We start from the raw sequence: 20,586 nt of genomic DNA, 5'->3' as shown, positions 1-20,586 counted from the left end.
ATTCCCATTCACACTCTCAGAAGCAAGAAAAACATGACTATCATTGTCGTACCATAAGCAACAAACAAACATTATGAGAATTTTTGTACGAACAACAGTGTTCACACTTCTCTCCTTTGCATTCCTAGACCAACTTGATGCTGGAATAGTAAGAGAAACTTCTTCTACTATTTCTCACTCATCCATGGCTTCATCTTCTTCCAAACCTTTACCTCCTCGACCATCTCCTTTTCCCCTTCCTGTTCAACTTTTTGCTCGTATGCCCTGCAATTCTACGCAATAATTTTTGAATTTTGTTATTATTATTTTTTATAATAGATTTTATGTGCAGAATTTTGTAAGTAATTATGATGGAAAAAGTTATTCAAAGTACCCTTATAGAAAGTGAAATGATTGATGCATGAAAAATTGTATCTTGAGTGTTTGAATTAACTTATTTTCGAAATACTAGCTATTTGTTTTTGGAGAAAGTGAGTTTGAAAATAATACATTGAAGGGTGTTGAATGTTACTAGAACATTGATTGGTTACGAAATTATGAAGATTTTTTTTATTAAACACAGATCTCTAACACTGTGGATTGCTCTGCCATGAGGTTTTTCAGAACAACTGATGCACAAAAATCGCTTACAAGAGTTTGCTCAAAAGTGTAACATTGCACTTCCCGTGTATCAAACTAACAACGAGGGACAACAACATGCTCCAAGATTTAGGTCAAAGGTGTGGGTGGATGGAATGAGTTACATTTCCCAATCTACTTTTTCCCACAGAAAAACTGCTGAACAGGATGCTGCCAGACTGGCCATGGAGTGCCTCCCTAAAAGGACAAGAGATGAAGCACCATCTCTTGATTGTGAGGTGTGTTGTAGCAAAATTGTTGGTGTTGATTTCAGTAGGTGCAGCTTCAGTTGATTGACTTAGACACACTGTTTAGCAATTTTTAGCCAATGTCTGCTAATAATATGTTCCAAAATTCTAGACTGTTAGATACTTAGTTTGTTTTATGTTTATTTTGCATCTGGTTGGCAAACAAACTACTTTGACATTGGAAGAATATTAGATTTTGTTTTTCCTGCATTAGATGTTTTTCTTGTTCTCAGTCTACCAAGAAGAAGGTATTGTCTGATGATCTGAATTTTCTTTCTCTTCCTTGCTATTCTATGTTGTTTGCCTAGAAAGACCTGGTCTATAGTTTTCTTTAAAGAATTACAATGCATTTTTCAAGTAATTTTGTTATTGGATATGATGCTAAAGAATCTTACTTGAAAATGACCATGCAAACTATTGCAGAGGTTAAGTTTTCAGGAAGGTCATAATATCATATAGTTTGTCATGTTTTCCTTGTAATGGAAGCATTTAATTCATACAAGTTTTATCTAAAAGAAGTACCATTATAATAACAAATAAAACTTGTTGCCTGTGGGAATAGAGTTTAGATGCTTCATTTTCAATTTTCATACTCTGTAAAGATTTGGAGCTAATCTAGTATAGCTTGAACTAATCACTAAAAGTCTCCGTTTAGGAAAATTGTTTTCATATTAACTGCTGACTTTGCAGACTTACAAAAGTAAAAAGCTTGTGAAATAGCATTAAGCTTGATGACGCTTTAATAAGAATTTTATTGCATCATTTTGGCTAAACCTTGTATTACCATTCCATAAATCTTGGTTAAAAGCATCAGCAACTTGTCTTTGATTTCCAGATTTCTGCATTTTGCAAGTCTATCTTGAATGAATATGCTACTAAATTGAAGCTAGAAGGACCTACTTATAAGACTGTTCAGCAAGAAGGGTTGCTTCCTAGTTTTATATCTTCTTTAGTTTTCAATGGCACAAGTTACACTGGTGATGCGGCTAGAAACAAAAAGGATGCTGAACAGTTAGCTGCCAGTGCTGCTATTCTCTCAATTCTGAGTATCCTTTGCTATGCTTAACAGTTACACAAGATTTCTGATATACAATGGATTTTTACTTGAGTACCCAACAATTGGTTTTTCAAGTTAAGTATCTAATGAATTAGATATTTTGGTTTGAGTCCCTTTTATTATCTGTCAGTTTTACTTACTATTCATATGCCACTTAATTTGAAATGTGTATCACATCATTTAGAGTATTAAAAATTGACATGCATTATGTTATTCATGAGATAAAAAAATGTATCGGTTGGTGTGATGATAAAACAAATTAGAAGACTAAAAAAGAAATTTTAAAATGCTTTAGAAATAAGTTTAAACAACATAATATTAATAACGAGACACAGATAAATATTCTTTTGGATAACTTAAACCAATTTTTTTTAATTTATTAATTACTCAATTTGAAAAATAATTGTTGGGTACTCATAACAAAATAGATAATATATTAAATAACTGAAATTTATTGAAGTCTTCCAAATATTTAATAGATTTTCAATAACAATGTGTTTGCCTACTAAACTAATGTTTAATTCAGATAATTCTGGTTCAGGATCAATGCTTGCTGAGATGATTAAGTCAAAATCTAAACTTAATCATGCAATAAAAAGAAAGAAGGGAGTGCAAGGTATTCATCTTAGTACTGTGACACCCAATTCAAAGACAGGAAATACCTGTGTTAGATTGGGTGATAAGGAATTTGCAGGTTCAGTGGCTGATAAAAATGTTAAAACTGAGGTTGAATTTCTTGAGTCTTCTAGGATGGTTTCCCCAAGTCAAGAATTTAAGATACCAAAGCAAGAACTATTCCCTTCGGCCACCAAGGGATCAAATGTGTACCTACCCCGATCTTCAGCTCCTACTTTTCATGGTGGTTCAAGTTTGAAAAGACATAGAGAGAAGTAGAAGAAGGATATAAGAAGTCATAGTTGGAATCACTGTAAGTTTTTATTATGTCACATTTCTGATACAGTGTCTCTTTTGCTTTCTTTCTTATATTCATATGTGTAACTCTTTTCCTGCTGACAATAAATTATTTACCTTTTAGTCTACTTGTTTCCCTTGTCTGTCCATAGCATTTGAGATTCACATTGTCCATGAATGGATCTTAATACCTTTTGTCTTTTACTGTGAGATCAACAAGCAATGGTGTTATGTGAATTCCTACATATTTCTCACTCTTTAAGAGAAGTTATTTATCTTACAAGACATGAGAATATATATAGTTTAGTACTTAGCTTATAAAAATAATTCATAGACTTCATTTTGTATGGAGTAGATTTCTTGTGATTGTGAAACAATAATATAAGCCTTCCATTGTTAACACTTTAAGGGTTTGAGATTTTGCATGTTTCATTATAGTTGGAATATTGGCATGCTGAAAGCCTGTGTATGAGTATAAGTAGTTTGTTTTCTTGATGTTATGGGATGATGTATAGTGCTTGTTTAGTAGTTATGTGATTTGAGCTTATTTGTTTGTTTGGGAGGCAGAGCTTAATTTTATTTTTAGAGTGATTTGTGTCCTATGATTAATTGGATGTTTTGTTAGAGAAATTTGCAGGGTTATCAATTGCTGTGTGATGGAGTACTTCTATATGTTGTAAAGTCTAATGCTAGTTCATGGATGAAAACAAAGTACCTTTTCAAAACTAAAGCAAGTGTTGTTGAAATCCATGTTCAGTGGTTACATATTTTTTACTTGTTAAGCTTATGCTATCTATGTTCTGGAATTCAGACTTATGTTGAGAATCCACACATTTATTCAACAAAAACACCTCTTCTACTTTCTTCATTTGTGTTTGGACTTACCTATTAGTAATGGTGTTAAAATTTATTTATCTGAAAATTATTTTGAAAATGTACTTGGATGTGAGTATTCCACCTTGTACTCATTTACCTATTCATTTCATATTATTTTTTATTTTATTTTTATAAAAGTTTTCATGATGTTACGCATGATTATAGACATTTCAATTAGGTTCAAACGTTAAGTAACAACAATCATATGTGACCACTAATATTTTTAATTTGACTTTATTTTGTCTTATTTTCACTTAAATAAAGTAAAAAACAATTTCTCATTTTGTTCATTAATAAGTGACTTGTTTGTTGAGTGAGAGGTAAAGGTTTACTTACATGTGTATTATTTTTTTTGTTTTCATCCTTAATAATTTTTTATATATTTTTTTATATCAAATAGGAAATTATTTAAGAGAAAACGATGCAAATGTTAATTAAGGATTTTCAACATATTGACTATTTTTTTTTCTTCCCAACAACATAGTTTAAAAAAAAAATTAATGTGTCATTTTCATTCCGTCAGGCATTCTCAATATACAACTTTGGAACAAAACACAAAAATTAAAAGCAAATGAAAAAGAAAAATACACGTGGTAGTTTTATTCATTACACGAGCAAAACATAAATAAATAAGTTTGGTGAACTACGTTTGGTTCCAAATTCACCTATAAATACATGTAACAAGTTTTCTTAATATTTTTTTAAAAATAAAATTAGTCTACTCAAAATCCCAATAAAACACCCAATTAAATTAACAGAACATGATTACATCTATCATTAGTGGTTGGTGTATTATAAAATGAAGATGTAAAAGGTTGAAATTTAGAGGATACCATGTGATTACTTGAATAAAAAATATTACAGGGGTCATTGAAATAGAGTACTGGAAAAGAAAATAAAGGTAATAAGGTTAATGGTGTTTTTAGCTTCTAACTTTTTCTTTTTTAAATTTAATTTGGTTGTAGTCCCTGACTTTAAAAATTAACAATTTTTTTTCTTATTATATTTTTAAAGATATTCTAACTTTATCTCTAAAACCAACATTTTTAACGTTTGAGTATTAGAAAAAACAAAAATACTAACCAATATTTTAAAAGTCAGGAACTAAAACAAAAACTTAGAAAGTTTTTAAGACTAAAAATTAACGTTGGCCCAATATAATGAAAATCTAATGTTAGTAGTTTGAGTAATATACTGTCAAAACTAAACTCTCATATTAAATATATCCAAGGTATTTTTGGACATTTTTTTATAAATTATTTAGAAATTTAATTTTTCTATAAATTAAAAGAAATTATATATAAATTAAAAAAATATAAGAAAACTTATATAGATTAATTCATACACAAACTTGTTTAAATATAGTATCATAATTTAAATATAGAAAACTTATTTTTTCAGAGTAATGGTGTATACATCAATCTCAATTGTATGTACTTTTGAATTAAAAATAAATAAAAAGTATATTGATGCATTTCTTTATTTAGTGTTAACCTTAAGTGTTAACTGTTACATAACCCATATCGACGAGTTAGTTAAATACCAATTTAGAAACTAGTTTATAAAATTAAAAACTATTTTAGATACCAATCATTTTTTTTTCCTCTAAAATAATATCTAATTTAGTTAATATAGTGACTAATTATTTTTGGTCTCTAAAAACTAAAACTAGTTTCTATTTAATAATTTACTTGTAGTGCTATATTAACTAAATTAAATACTATTTTAGAAACTAAAAAAGTATTAATATCTAAAGTATTTATATTATTAATAAAATTTATAAACTAGTTTTTAGATTAGTATCAAATTAGTTACAAACTTAGAATCTAAATTAGTTGGTAGCTAAAACCTTACTACCTAATTAGATATCAATTTAGAAACTAGTTTATAAATTGTTTTAATAATAGAAATTACTTTAGATACCAATAATTTTTTAGTTTTTAAAATAATATCTAAGTTATTTAATATATTGACAAATGTTTGATATCTAAACACTAGTGCAGAAATGCTAATCAAATGCGGCTATAGATCCGCATTTGATCAGCACGCAGTTGTAAATCAGAGAAATACAAATGCGGCTATAGAGCCTCATTTGTAAATGCGGTTATTTGAAATAGCCGCATTTGTATATTCTTCTGAATGAGCTGGGGTTTTAGGGGCACATTGTTGGTGAAGAGTGGAAGGGGAGAAGAGGAAACATGACAGCGGTGGCGAGTGCGGCGGTGGAAGCAGTGGCGGAGCGGCGAGAGCGAAATGCGACAGCGGCGGAAGCAATGAATACACCTTCAAAATGCAGAGCGAAACCCATTAAAAACGAAAGCAATATGGAAAGCAAAAGCCATTGGAGTTCAATGCAGTTGTTAGGGGCAATGGAAACAAGAGAATGAGGGGCAGTGCAATTACGTACCTTCGAAAATGCAGAACTTCGCAACCAGAGAAAACGAAGAACAAATATGAGCGCAAACAGAGAATGAACGAAACTGTTGAGCGCGTAAAATTTTTAGGGTAAAAACCATTTACAAATGCGGCTAAACGTAAAAACCGCATTTGTAAATCAAGCGCTTCGATTTACAAATGCGGCTATTACTTTTAGCCGCATTTGTAAATGGAAGCTCTTGATTTACAAATGCGGTTATTTAAATAACCGCATTTGTAAATCAAAATAATTTCAAAAATGTCACCGCATCTTTTACAAATGCGTTTAAACGCGGAACCGCATTAAATAAGGAGAACGCTCTTTTCTTATTTTTGTACTTATGAAATTTGATTTACTTGAAGTATTAACAGTGGAAATCTAATGAAAATATTAAGGTGTTCTGACTTCATTAATAATCTGGAATTTAAATTTCAAATATGCAGTTAAATTAATTACTTGAAAGTTTTATTCTAATGCATATGATTACTTGAATAATGTATTCTATATAATAAATAAAAAAATAATAGAAAAGTAAAGGCAACTGTAATGAGGAAATTGAGCAGATTTGGAAGATATGGAAAATTCTGATGTTGTCTCTGATAAAGAGTTTCCAAGTTCATAGTAAGAAGGACAGAATTAGACAGTCTCCATGAAACAAGGAGAAGGAATTGTTGATTTTCAATGCCAGCTTTGGTTTTTCCCCCTTTGCCCTAAACTTTGAATCTGTGTAGAACTAATTAACATGTGGATGATCTTCTTTGTGTCTACAAAAGATATACTTAACTGTATTTCATGAGCAGCTACAAACACTTCTGCACCTTGTGAGAAAGATAACCCTAAAAAATGGACATAATTAAACTGAGTTGACCACAGGAATTCCTTTTGCTTTTAAAAAATCACTATGATGGAATCTGTTTTGGAGAATGTTGACTTTTTTCTTTGGCAACAGCTAATTAATGCTGAGTAAATTGTTTAAACTTACAAAAGCCAGCTCTTAGATGTTATACTTCACATTGATGAATGGTGTTTAAGAGAGTTAAGTAATGTTTGTTGAAGTAATTAAGAGATTAGGACATTAATTATTGTATGCCATTTTTAATGTTTTATGGAAATAAGTAGAAGATTAGGATCGACTTAAATAATATATGTAAATCTGTCATTTTATTTCACTTACTTTAAAAATTATGTTAGAGAATATTTATTAGATATAAAAAATTTATCCTGTTTTCCCTCCTTTAAATCTAATTCCCAAAGATCCTTTCATGTTTGATTTCATTTCAAGAAAAAGTAAATGAAAATTCAAATGGATATACAAAATAAAATAAATTCAAGATCAAATTAATTTCTGCTTATAGTTCACAAAATTTAAAGTATTTTTCATCTATTTCGAAATTAAATCCTTTATTCACTTATGGCAAATCCATTTCCTTGTATAAGGAAAAAATGGGATTAGTTTTATACCATTCTTTTTTATAAATACTCATTTTGATTGTTTTAATAATTAAATTATTGAAGAAGTTTCATATAAATATCCTTTTTTCAAGAGAACCGTGCATATAGATCGTAATAACATTCATTAGACGTAAATAAAGTCTTTCATAAGTGCAAGTAACTGAAATTCTAAAAGTAATTTCATTAAACTTTTTTTTTGTTTTAGAAAAAAATAACATTTGTATTCATCTTTGTTTAACACATTTAGATGTACTAGCTACAAGTTCAAAAAAATATGTTGCTTATTAAGCAAGTTTATTTATACTTTAATTTCATCTCTATTTTGATCAATATTTTCTTTATTGAAAAATAGTTAATGAACTTTGGTTCTGGATCATTGAAATCACTTATAACATTTTTTAACATTATCTAATAAGCAACTTTATCATTAAAATTTAGTTCACTTTGATTTCATCTGACCTACAAACTTCACATTTGAAATGTAATTTTTTTTTTAAAAAAAAAAACCTTAAAAGTCTCATATTCTCGTATTACTATTAGAAAATCATTAAATAAAAATCAATTTTTAAAATAAAAAATAATTTGTTACTATATTGACTAAATTAGATATTATTTTATAGATTAAATAATTATTAATATCTAAAGTAGTTTCTAAATTGGTATCTAATTAGCTAATTGATATCTAATTAGATACCAAAATTTTAGCTACTAATTTTAGAATCTAAAGTAGTTGGTAGCTAAAACTTGATAACTAATTTGATACCAATTTATAAATTAATTCATAAATTTTATTAATAATATAAATTACTTTTTAGATATCAATAAATTTTTTTACTCTCTGAAATAATATCTAATATAGTAAATAGAGTGACTAATTATGTTTTGTCTCTAAAATTAGTTTCTATTTAATGATTCTCTTGTAGCAGATTATATAACCAAAATAAGTTCAAAATCCAATTCTAAAATTGTACATGAATTTATTCTAGTACCACTAAAAGAATAATTAAATAAAAACTAATTTTAGAGATAAAAAATAATTAGTTACTATATAATTGATTAAATTAAATATTATTTTATAGATTAAAAAATTATTGATAGTAGTTTCAATTATTAATAAAAAAATAACTAGTTTCTAAATTAGTATCTAATTAAAATCAATATTTTAGCTATAACTAAAAAAATATTAATCACTGATTACATACTAATTTAAAAATCAGATTATATTTTTTTTATTAATAATAGAAACTATTTTAATAACAATAATTTGTTAGTTTATAAAATTATATATAATTTAATGAATATAGTAAGTAGTTATATTGTGTGTTTAAATTAAATTTTTATTTAATAACTGGTTTTATTATATAACATGTTATCAAGTTATTATTAGATCATTTGCATATAATTTCATCATCTAGATGTTCGATTCTCAACTAAGGATATTAAGGATCTTACATTATTAAAATAATGTATATAAATAAAAGACATTTAATTAATCGGTACAATGTATAAAAAAAGATAGCATGAAAACTTAAACGATAAAATTCATAAAATACTAACATTATATGTAATTAAGTTAATACAATATAATGTTTTGTATGGAAGTTTGTGTTGAACATGGTTCAGCCAAAAAGATGGTCTCAAAAGGATGATATATTGTGTTGGTTAACGAATATTGCCCTTTTTTGCAGTAAAGTGGTAAAAATTGCAACTAAGCTTGTACCTGTTCTTCAATCTGGAAACATGTAGTTTTTTGGGGTTTCATCTGTCATTAGATTTCACTTTGTGCGGCACCATTATTCTCTAATAGCAGTAAAGAACCAAAAAAAGTCTTGGAGGGTTGTGTTTGGATGATCTAATCTCATAAAAATAACATTATTTTAAATATGCCTAACGTAAAGTACATGATGTATCTTATTAAATTTAGATCTTACATGATCATGATTAGCTATAAAAAATAAAAGTTTTTCTTCTTCTAAAGATCTTCAACTCCTACATATGAAAATAATGTGTAACTTCTATTTTATAATGGGTTTAGGTATCTTCTAACTTATATCTAATAAATAAATGTTTCTTTTACTGATGCAAAAAATGCCAGCAACAGTATTTCTGCATCATTATTATTTCAATTTTTGCTAACCATTTTGTTTAGTGTGTTTTTACCTCTTATGTTATAAGAAAAAAGCATTCAGTAACTAAGATATTGACACATTACCGCAACTTGTAAGTATAATTTTACATATCAATTCCACAATACTGATATATACTCATGATCACTATTTTCTCACATATGGTTAATGAAAATATAATGAGTACTTAATTACATCTTTATATTTACATATTAATATTTTTTATTAGTAGCAGACTTTATATCTACAAACTTGTTATCCTATCTATTTTGTTTATTTTAATAACTAAAATTTAAATATAAATATATAATTAGAAATTGAAAATTATGCACTGGGACAGACTATATGTTAACTATTAACAATATATTTATTAGTACAATTTTTTACCTACTTTATTTGTACATAATTCTTTACACTTCTCAAAGACTATCGATATACTATTCTCTTCTTTTTTAGACTTTTGTTGCATTTCGAAAGTAAGAGTGCAGTAAGATTTTTCTCTGTTTTTAAGAAGAAAAAAAAGTCAGATTATTTGTACATGAATACTTAACTTCATCTCTCACGAAGCTTTCGTCTAAATGTTTGAGTTGCATGCAGTGAGCAATGAAACTGAACAAGTAGGGTCAGAATGCATACTATACAAAGAAAAATAATGTGCTATACCTAGCACCAGAGCATATAGAAGAAGGGCGTGGCAGATTCTGCTAGTATTAACATCAAGGAAAGACCAAGAACAGGTTCGAGCACAAGTTATGAGTCATATTGTTTGGTACAGCCACAATTGTCCTTGGTGCAAAGGCATCAGATTCATGTTGTTTAATGCATAATTCTGCTGCATAATATCTGCATAATTGTGGAGCATGGACATTGGTGTTTGGTTCTGTTATGTCCGACACTTAGTGAGTAGAGCAAAGCTGGATTGGTAGAAGATTGCCAAGGTGAAATTAGTGGTTGCAAAGCTATAAGTTTTGGTCTAAAACTAGTGTTTTAGGTGTAGGTTTGACCATATGTTTTGTAGGATGGTGGTAGAACCTATAACGAGTAAGAATGAAGAATTAGAGCATGCTATACTTTAAGATACTTTTGTGTTTTTATAAGAAACCTAGTTTTTTATATTTTTTGGATTCTATCTTTTTAGATGAGCTTTGTATAAGGATGGAAACACTCTTAAAAGTGTTTATGAGCTTTGTATAAAAAAAATTATACAAGAAAAAGAATTACAGCTTGTAATGTGATATAATATAATTTAGGATCAATCATTTTAACTAGGATTTACACTTTAGTAAAAGAATTATTTTTCTTTCTAATTATTGTAAGTTGATGGAGGATTGTCAACCTATCAGCACTACTTGTATGAATTATAGGATTTCCATTTCTTCATGCACATTTGTCCATTTTGCAACAAAATAAAAAGAGAAAATAAACAGAATTATATACAGAACACAACCCATGATGCATGGCAATGAGTGGTATCTTAGCCAGTTCAATAAGCAGTGCAGACAGCTGCACAGAATGTTAACATAAATATAATATAGAGTTCACAGAATAGAGTATGAATCCACGTGCTTAAGTTTTAAAAAGGAAGCATGTGAGAAGCTAGTAGCTCCAACTTCTTCATCAAAGTGAGACTAACCAATTTGGAATCAATCAAAGAGAGACGTGGGTTTGGCGAAGGATCCGGCGACCCTTATGCTACTTTGCATTCTCTTTTGCCAGCTAACACTCCCAATATCAAGATCGATTAAACAACATTTTTTAAATTCCTAAACACATCAATATTTTACTATTATTTACTCTGATTTCTTGCTCCCCCATTAAATATTTCAGTTAAGTAGTACTATTGCTCCAATTCCCATCAATACAAAATGGTACTTCGTTTTTTAGGCCTATATAGAGAGGTCTTCTTCACTACTTCTGACATGCTCATTATTGACCTTAACAAACCTTAGCTGCTTTTGCATTTGGGTCCTTTACTTCCCTAATGGCACTATCTTTGACATCTCATGGGGTCAACCAGTACCAAAAGTCTGGGGTTGAAGAGGAAGATGGCTCACAAAGTACTAATGGCCTCAGCAATGATTCAGCTTCAGCCATAACTCAGTGTCCTCCTCTATGTGGCATTGGCAATGACTATGTTCAAAAGAGCACGCATTGCCATCTTGAAGAAGCAGAATCTCTAATCAATTTCAAAGCCAATGAGTTCAGCAACCTCATGCAAGGTAGTGAGTCTTTTCTTAGCTTTCAGCAGAGTTGGCTGTTTTCCAAAGAGAGTAATTTGCATGAAGGTTGTGACCAATGGAACCATGTTAGTCCCAAAAGCACCACAGACATGCGCCTGGTCCAAAATTTCAGTTGCTCTGAAACTGCTACTTGCTATAGCTCCATGTTCAAAGGTGCAAAAGAGAAGCAGCAACATGGTGAAAGTTCATCTTCTGGGTGGCTATACTCAGAACCTAATGGCCACAGTGATAGCGTGAATGAGTCAGCAGCACAAGAATTAGTCTTGAGAAAGCGATCTTTTATGGTATTAATCATTGCTTGCTTCTTAATCACATCTTAACTTCTTTTTATACATATATTTAGCATTAGTCCATAAGAATTACATGAAATTAATTAGAATGGAAGAATGATATGAGATTGGTGTTTATAGGGAGAGACCATGCAAGCTGCCAATGCCAAGAAGCCATGCACAACTGCAAGTAAAGCAACAAAACCAAAGTCAAGCCCATCCAAGGATCCTCAAAGTGTTGCTGCTAAGGTTTGCTTAATTGCTTCAAACCTAAGTTAAATTATGTCGCATATATGTTCCATGTTTTGATTGTAAATTAAGAAAACTTAAATATGAGCTCAATGCTGATAGAATGTTTGTACGAGTGTATCACAGAACAGAAGAGAGAGAATAAGTGAGCGGCTTAAGATACTCCAAGAACTGGTCCCTAACGGCTCCAAGGTAGATTTTTCAAACTAGTCTGAAATGCTGCATTCTTTTGCATTTCCTTTGCAACAATATCTAGGATTATGATTTAATTCCATTGATGAATTTTGCAGGTTGATTTGGTCACCATGTTGGAGAAAGCAATTAGTTACGTGAAGTTTCTTCAGTTGCAAGTGAAGGTGGGACTAGCACACAATGCACTAATTTCCTTCTTCTTTTGATATGCATATTTTTGGTCATTCATCTGCAAACTAAGTTCATCATGACACATCTTTGTGAAGGTGTTGGCAGCTGATGAATTTTGGCCTGTCCAAGGTGGAAAAGCTCCTGACATTTCTCAAGTAAGACAAGCCATTGATGCCATTCTTTCATCTCAATGATGAATTAAAGGTCATGGATCCAATGAATAAGGAATTAGTTCAGGAAGTTGGTCGTTCTGAAGGACATTTTAGTATTTCAGAATACATGACCTTTCTAATTTGTAAACTTCTAAATTGAATCAAGATCTAGCAGAAAAATGGAGCATGTGATAGTGTTTGTGTATGTGCTGGGGCTACAAACCATGTCCCAGGATTTCAACCACAAACTGTTGTAATTTTCTCTGTATGCTAGGTGTGATGGAAGTGTTTCTAATAAATATCTGACTATACTGGGTTTCTATGCAGTTTATTGTTATCATGGAAAAAGAGAAAACGATATAAGATAATGTTCTTTGACTTTTTCTCTCAATTGAATATCACCATGCCAATTAATTTGATGAAAAATCTTGGAAGACAGGGTTTTTGTTATGTTATCTATTGTTGTATAAGTTGGCAATGGGTACAAATTAAACATATTAAAGAAAGAGAAACTAAAATAGAATTTGTGATTGATGATGTAAAAAACCTATCACCTAGCTTATATTCTATAAAACTTAACAAACCATTAGAAAAAGTAAAAAAAAAAAAAACCTACCACCTAACTTACATTCCATAAAACTTTACAAACAGTACAAACTAATAAATGGTTAAATGAAAATCATCGAAAAGAAACTAATTTTTAAAGATCAAAATAATTAGTTGCAATAATAACTAAATTAGAAACCATTTTAGAAACTAAAAAAACTGATTTCTAAATTAATTTGTATTATTATTAAATAGTTTTTAAATTGGTATCTAAATAGCAAGCAATGTATCTAAATTGGTTGCTATTTAGATACCAATTTAAAAACTATTTAAAAACTAATTTAGAAATCAATTTTTTTTCTAAAATGGTCTTTAATTTAGTTATTATTGCAACTAATTATTTTGGTCTCTAAAAATTGATTTTTATTTTATGATTTTTTTTTGTAGTGTAACCATTTATTACTCTCTACCGATTTGTAAAGTTTTATGGAATGTAAGCTAAGTGGCAGATCTTTTGGTACTTTTTCTACTGGTTTGTTAAGTTTAAGGATTGTGACACTCCTAAAGTATTCATTTTTAATTTATTTATCCTTTGCCAAAAAAATATTTATCCAATCTCATAATTAAAATATATATATATATATATATATTTACATAATAAACCTAATCAATTGCACCACTTTAATGCAGAAACCTAAAAAATTAAAATAGTTAAATAAAGAAAAACATTATCCTTATTTATATAGTAATAGATGGCTTAGGGTTGTAGCTATGTGCACTTTGTTCTACGTATAAAAGAAAAATATGAATATAACAACTGAAAATTAAAACAGAAAAAAATTCATAATAAAAAGTTTTAAAAAAAAAACCTTGTACTTTTCTCCGAATTAATTAAGTATATGCATTAATTTTGATATCTCGTGTATGAGTGGGGCTTAGCAGAACCACAAATTATGTGTTGCCAAAATGAAATAAAGAGGCACACGAACTAAGACTTTGTCATCCATAAATTCCTATTTAAAACTGTCATTGTTGAAGCCAATTTTTGTGGTTTGATGGGTCTAATAGGGATGCATTTGCATATGTATACATCACGCACGCATGCACATCTTATAAAATTGACTTCATCACCTACAATGCAAACATTACTATCAAATATGTATGTATTTTATGACATCTTTGAGAATGGTTTATAGGGGACCACCATCAAAAACATTTATTTTAATAGAATCCTTCTCAAAATTAAACAACCACACTTTTTAAATTAACCATCGTCATATTCAATTGATACAATTATTATTTTTTAACATTGTTATTTGTTTCGTTTAACCTTGCTTCATTCTCCTCTTCTTTGGGACAATTCTCTTTTCATCATTGTCTCTTTTCTTTTGCTCCCATTAATTTCAACACCACACCACTCTCACTATCACCATTTTGTGAAGGATGGAAATATCTTTGTTCAGTGTCTGACTTATAAGCATATCTCTTCTCTTTAAGGAAATCATCTATTAATGACGGTAAGCAATTAACAACGAGATATTGAGCGTCAAAAAGTCGTTTGCAGGCACGTGAACTTTCATTCAGTTTTGGTGTTAAAATTTAACAATCCATCTTAAACTTAGCCAACAACTCAAATTCAACACTCGGAAAGTTCAAACGCTAAATTCGATAAAAACATTTGACGTTCACCATTAATCTAGAATAAAACTTTCCCATGACTATTCTATCATATGGTAAACACCATAAGCTAAACAGTAGCAAGCTAGCCTGTTTTGGCAAACGCATCTTAATACACTTTCCTCCCTCCCGTCTTTTAGGGACAAAATATGACGGAGTTCTGATATCCAAAATAGACAATATATCGAATGTGATAATTGACCCTAACGATATTATCTCATGTTCCCTTAGCCATTAGCCATACTGGAGTCTTTTTTGATATGCCCAATAGTCTCATTCAATGGATTTAAAGTTTGAACATTTTATAATATTGATGGACAAGAAATTAAAACTTATCATATTTAAGAATTTTATTTTATGATTATTTAGGAATTTAAAAATTAGTAAAATGTTATTATTTGATTTTATTAGATTTTTTCTAAAAAACAATATTTTTTAGAAAAATGATTTACTTTTAAATTAAGTGGATGAATCCATTTAATCCACTAATATGTATTGAGTTGATACGGACCAAAAATGTTAGAACTTGTTTTTTTTTAACTCGTATACTAAATAGATGGATCGAACTCACCGTATACGTTTTTTTATTTAACTGCTTATAAAAATGTTTGCGATAACTATTTAAAACAAGAGGACTCAACCTTTTCTTATAATAAATTAATATTTGCATAAAATTTATTATCTACTAATATAATTTAAAAAAAATTAAAAATATATAAACCTAAATTAAATTTAAATAGTAAATTGGAGTGTGGGTTTTATTTATTTATTTTGGATTTATGTGTTGAAATTTGCTTGATATGGAAAAGTTTTGGCAGCATAGAAGTAATTGTTTTTTTGGTTAAGGGCCAATTGGGACATAAATGGCGATGGTGGGCTCATGCTCCAAACTGGGCCCCAACCTATTGCGCAATGTTTTGGTCACCAAAGGATAATAATAATAATAATAATAATAATAACATGGTAATTATCTGTCCATATTTATTATTATAATATTTTATTTTAATAAGTTTAAATTTAAGATTTTTTTTTAAAATATAATAGATAATTTTATTTATTTATTATATAATATATTAAAATTATTTTATAATAACAATTAATTAAATAAAATTAATAAAAGGCGGACAGTTACATAAAATATGCATATTTTTTAAAAATTTATTTAAAAGTTTCATTTCACTATATTTTAGTTTTTAAAATATTTTTGGTTAGTGTTATGGAGAATTATTTATAGTGATTTTAAAATTTTAGGAAAGGGAAATTTTATATATACATTGCTATGGATGACAAGATACACATTTACTAAAATTGTTATTATCGTAGACGTCGTGTCATGTGAAGATGCAATTGTTACGACTAAAACTATTTTTTTTTTCTTTAAAAATTTGAAAAAGGACAAACACACAAGTGTTTTCGTGGATATCTTTTTCAGATTCAGGATTTTTCATAAATTTAAATGCCGTTGAAAATTGCTATTTTTAAACAATTTTCTAATTAAAAAAAAGTTATTTTTACCACAGGTGGCACAATTAAAATATATTGCGCAAGACACCAACATTAATACATCAAACAACTTATACGGTGGCTAAGTGGGTCTACATTATGAGTCAGTCAAAATTTGACTTAGGTTAGGCTTTTTAATCAGTCAACTTGTCAAATCCGAGTTAACTTATTTTTTAAATTAAAAATTAAAATTAAAATAATTTTAAAGCTTAATTTTATATTATATAAGTAAATATGTAATAATATATCAATACTTATAGATTAAGTTTAAATTATTAATTATAATAAAATAGTTTAATATGAAAAATTAAATCTTATTTATTCGGTTAAAAATATTAATTAAATAAATAAAAACTTCAAAACAATTTTATGATTAAATGTGTTCTTATAAAATTAATATATATATATATAACACATTTTAAAAATACACAATTTTAAAAAATTCAGCAATTCGAGTTAATATTTTTAATTCGTTTTACTTTGTTAGTTCTTATTTTATTTTATGATTGACGAATCAATAATAAGATATCTTAAAACACCTGTTTTTCACTTCTAATATCTTATAATGTAATATTTGTAATTTCTAATATTTATAATATAATATTTAATTACAAAATTGTTGATGAAGATTTACCTATAACTTTTTAAGAAATAATTAGAATAGATAAATTATAACATTGTATCACTCGTTAAATTTAATTAATTTAAAATAAAAAATTATAAACTCAAAATTTCTAATAGAATCTTTCAAAAATATATAAAAAAAAATTAGTAACTTTCATCAAAATTTGTTTTTGAAGCTTGTTTTCCATTATGTATTTTGAACATCTTAGTCAAACTTTTTTATCATGATATTCTATTTCGTATTAAAATGTTTAGAAATATCAAAACCGATACATAAACCTAGCTCCAAGGGCACATACAGGGAAAAGAGAACATGATCGAAAGAAAAAAAAGTTAAAAGATTCTTGTACACACAAAAATATCACTTGAAACTCAAGAAAGGAATTTGTTTATACATTGTAAATACATAACTTAAAACTTAGGCTATATTTAGACAAATTTCGTCGTAAATAATTAAAAAATTAAGTTGAAAAATATATATTAAAAATTTACCATTTTTTGTTTTATACCATATAAATGTCTTCCTTCACCTTTTTCTTTTCTTATGACAAGTACCATTAACTTGTTAGCACACAAAACGTGTACTCTACGAAAGCTTAAAAAAAATACTTGAAGTTTAGGAACAAATACATGTCATTTGCCAAGAGTACACAGTAATGTGCCAACAAACGGTTCCACGTCAAAAAACAAAATTCCAACATACAGATTTAAGATTATTTATTCTCCTCCAACAACCCTAACTTTTAAGCACTTGTTTTGATATCATAATGCCTTATTTCCCTATTCAACAAAAAGGTTAATTATACACTCATCACTCTTAATTAATTCATAGATGCTTTAATTCAAAACTGAGTTAATTAGAAGGTTTATTAGTTAAATAATATAGCAGTGGGGCTTTTGAGCAGTTTGAGATCTGGCAACAACCACTTTCCAAAGCTGTATATTGGGTGCATGTTTTTCATTCAAGTTTTGGTTAAATTAATTAAGTTTGCAAAAAAGTCTCACTTTTATAAAGTTGAATTTTTGAACAAAATTTTAATGTATAAAATGCATTTTTAAAAGTACTTAAACATACCATGAAGCTACATTTACTCTTCCAGTTGAATTTGGAGCACCCTCAACACAAAGATTCATTCCTCACACTCTTGGGAAAATAAAACATTTCATTTTTTGATTAATTTTGAGATAAGATAATTACGAGTATAAAAGCAACCCTAACTTCTTTCACAAAAGAAAAAAAAAAGATAAAGGAGATAAAAAAAAGTTCAAAGCAAATTTCTTTTTGGCTTGGCTTATTTGAAGTTACTTTGAAATAATGCACTTACAAAGGCATGAAGTGGAATATTTTAAAGTTGTAATTTATAATGAGAATAAAGCCATATATGTAAAAGCAAAGTGAACAGTGATATAGTATATTATTTATTTATTTATTTATCTCAGTGGAATATCAATTCACCTATTTCAACAAGCTTTAATTTCATTCACCTATTTATTTCTTTATCAATAATTACCTTTAATTATAAAAAGAATAAATACATAACTTGTTTTTAGACTAAAGTTAATAGAAGCATGCATCTAAATCAAAGAGAAAATTATTGCAAAGACTAAGATTTCGAAATAATTATAGCTAAGCTATAGTCAACTGTACCTAACTGCCCATTCTAATCAACACTCACATCAACAGAAACATTTATCAATTTCATCCACATTTTATGACCTTAACATTCTAAAATATATTAAAAAAAATTCAGAAACTGAACCAAAAGCTCTAAATATATATATATATATATATATATATATATATATATATATATATATTAAACAACTCCTATAGTTTCTAGGGAACTACCTAAGCTAAGATGAACGTGACCAAAACCTAATTTCTGTTAATCTTATTCATTTTAAGGGATTTAGGTTTCAAAATTATACTCAATCTATTTTTCTATAAGTGTTTGAGTTTTTTTTAATAGGCTAAATCCAGTGCAATGTCTGGTAATTTTGTTAAACTATAATTTTTTTTTAAATTATTATGTTTTAATAGTGATTTTAATTTACTAGATAAAATTGTAATATGATCTATCAACTAAGTTCTAAACTCAAAATTTTGAAAGATTCATCATCTTGTCCAATTATGATTACCTAATAAACTTCTAAGTCTTAATATAATTTGTGGTCAGGTACAATTGCGATTATCTAACTTTAATTTAATAATATATAAAAGTATCTAGACAAACTTCTTTACTATAATAGAGGAGCGCGTGTGTGAATATAAGAAAAATAAAATAACCTTCCTTATAAGTTTTTTTTTTTTAAATAAAAGTTTTCATTTTAAATATTATTGTGCAACTTGACATCTCAGCTATATTGATACTTCAAACAATAACAATCATTTGTTATCACAGAAAAAAAATATTATTAAAAAAAATAAAAAATATGGGGGATTAGACCAAAACTCATATGTTAACAAAAATGATACATAGGTATATTATATCTATTTATAAAGAATTCTAAGAACATACTAGATGGTAGCCTATTATACCAATGAAAAGATTCTCTATGAATAAATCCTAAATTAACCAACTTATTAGCACATGTATTTCCTTCACGAAAAATACGAGTAACCATAAACCTGATTTTCCCACCGTAATTAAGACAAGTATTCCATCGATTATGAAACATCTAAGAAACATTAGTCAGTAAACGTAGCACAAACCAAAACAGAATCACATTTCAGTCAGACATTAAATCTTTTGAGCTTCCTTCATAGCATGTATAACCCCATAAAGCTCAGCAACCAAAGCAGTCTGAACTTCAAGAAACACCGAGAAAGCTCCAATAAATTTTCTCATACTCTCACGGAAAATACCTTCATAAGTAGCATGACCAAGATATTCCATAACAGCTTCATCAGTGTTAATTTTAATCGAACCTAGTGAAGGAAACTCTTATCTAACAGGAAGAGGAAGAATAACTTTATCAATACAAAGTATTAATATAAAAAAAAACTTGATCACGTTGTTTAACTTATGTTTAAATTTAAACAATTTATATCAAACAATTTTTATAAATTAATTTATATGTAAACTAATTTTAAAATTTAAACTTATAAAAAAATTATTTCATTATGTTTCCTTTCTTTCTCCTAAAAGTATATAAAGAGAATTTTATCCAATGATATATATATATATATTATAAATATTAACAGTTGTATATATAAATATTCCATATTCAGGATGTATAGATTCCTCTCATCCATGG

The 20,586-nt window shown here is 28.0% G+C and overlaps 1 protein-coding gene across 13 annotated transcripts; it reads left to right on the top strand.

The window, feature by feature from the left end:
* On the top strand, nt 1-13,304 carry LOC137826875 (putative transcription factor bHLH086). 13 transcript variants are annotated; one of them, XM_090293592.1, is made up of 7 exons: nt 19-148; nt 604-857; nt 11,723-12,229; nt 12,356-12,463; nt 12,590-12,655; nt 12,754-12,819; nt 12,922-13,304. In XM_090293592.1, exons 2-7 carry the CDS (start codon nt 612-614, stop codon nt 13,018-13,020), a joined length of 1,092 nt encoding a protein of 363 aa, XP_090149718.1. In that variant the 5' UTR covers nt 19-148; nt 604-611; the 3' UTR covers nt 13,021-13,304. The 13 variants fall into 13 exon arrangements, 10 of the variants coding, with proteins under 10 accessions (XP_068489132.1, XP_068489130.1, XP_090149721.1 ...); XM_090293591.1 differs by having other exon boundaries at nt 33-257; XM_090293593.1 differs by having other exon boundaries at nt 124-257; nt 563-857.
* The last annotated feature ends 7,282 nt before the right edge of the window (nt 13,305-20,586 follow it).

The sequence above is a fragment of the Phaseolus vulgaris genome, chromosome 8, assembly GCF_051622355.1.
Source record: "Phaseolus vulgaris cultivar YP4 chromosome 8, ASM5162235v1, whole genome shotgun sequence".
Lineage (NCBI taxonomy): Eukaryota > Viridiplantae > Streptophyta > Magnoliopsida > Fabales > Fabaceae > Phaseolus > Phaseolus vulgaris.
This window is presented reverse-complemented; position numbering and strand designations above follow the sequence as displayed.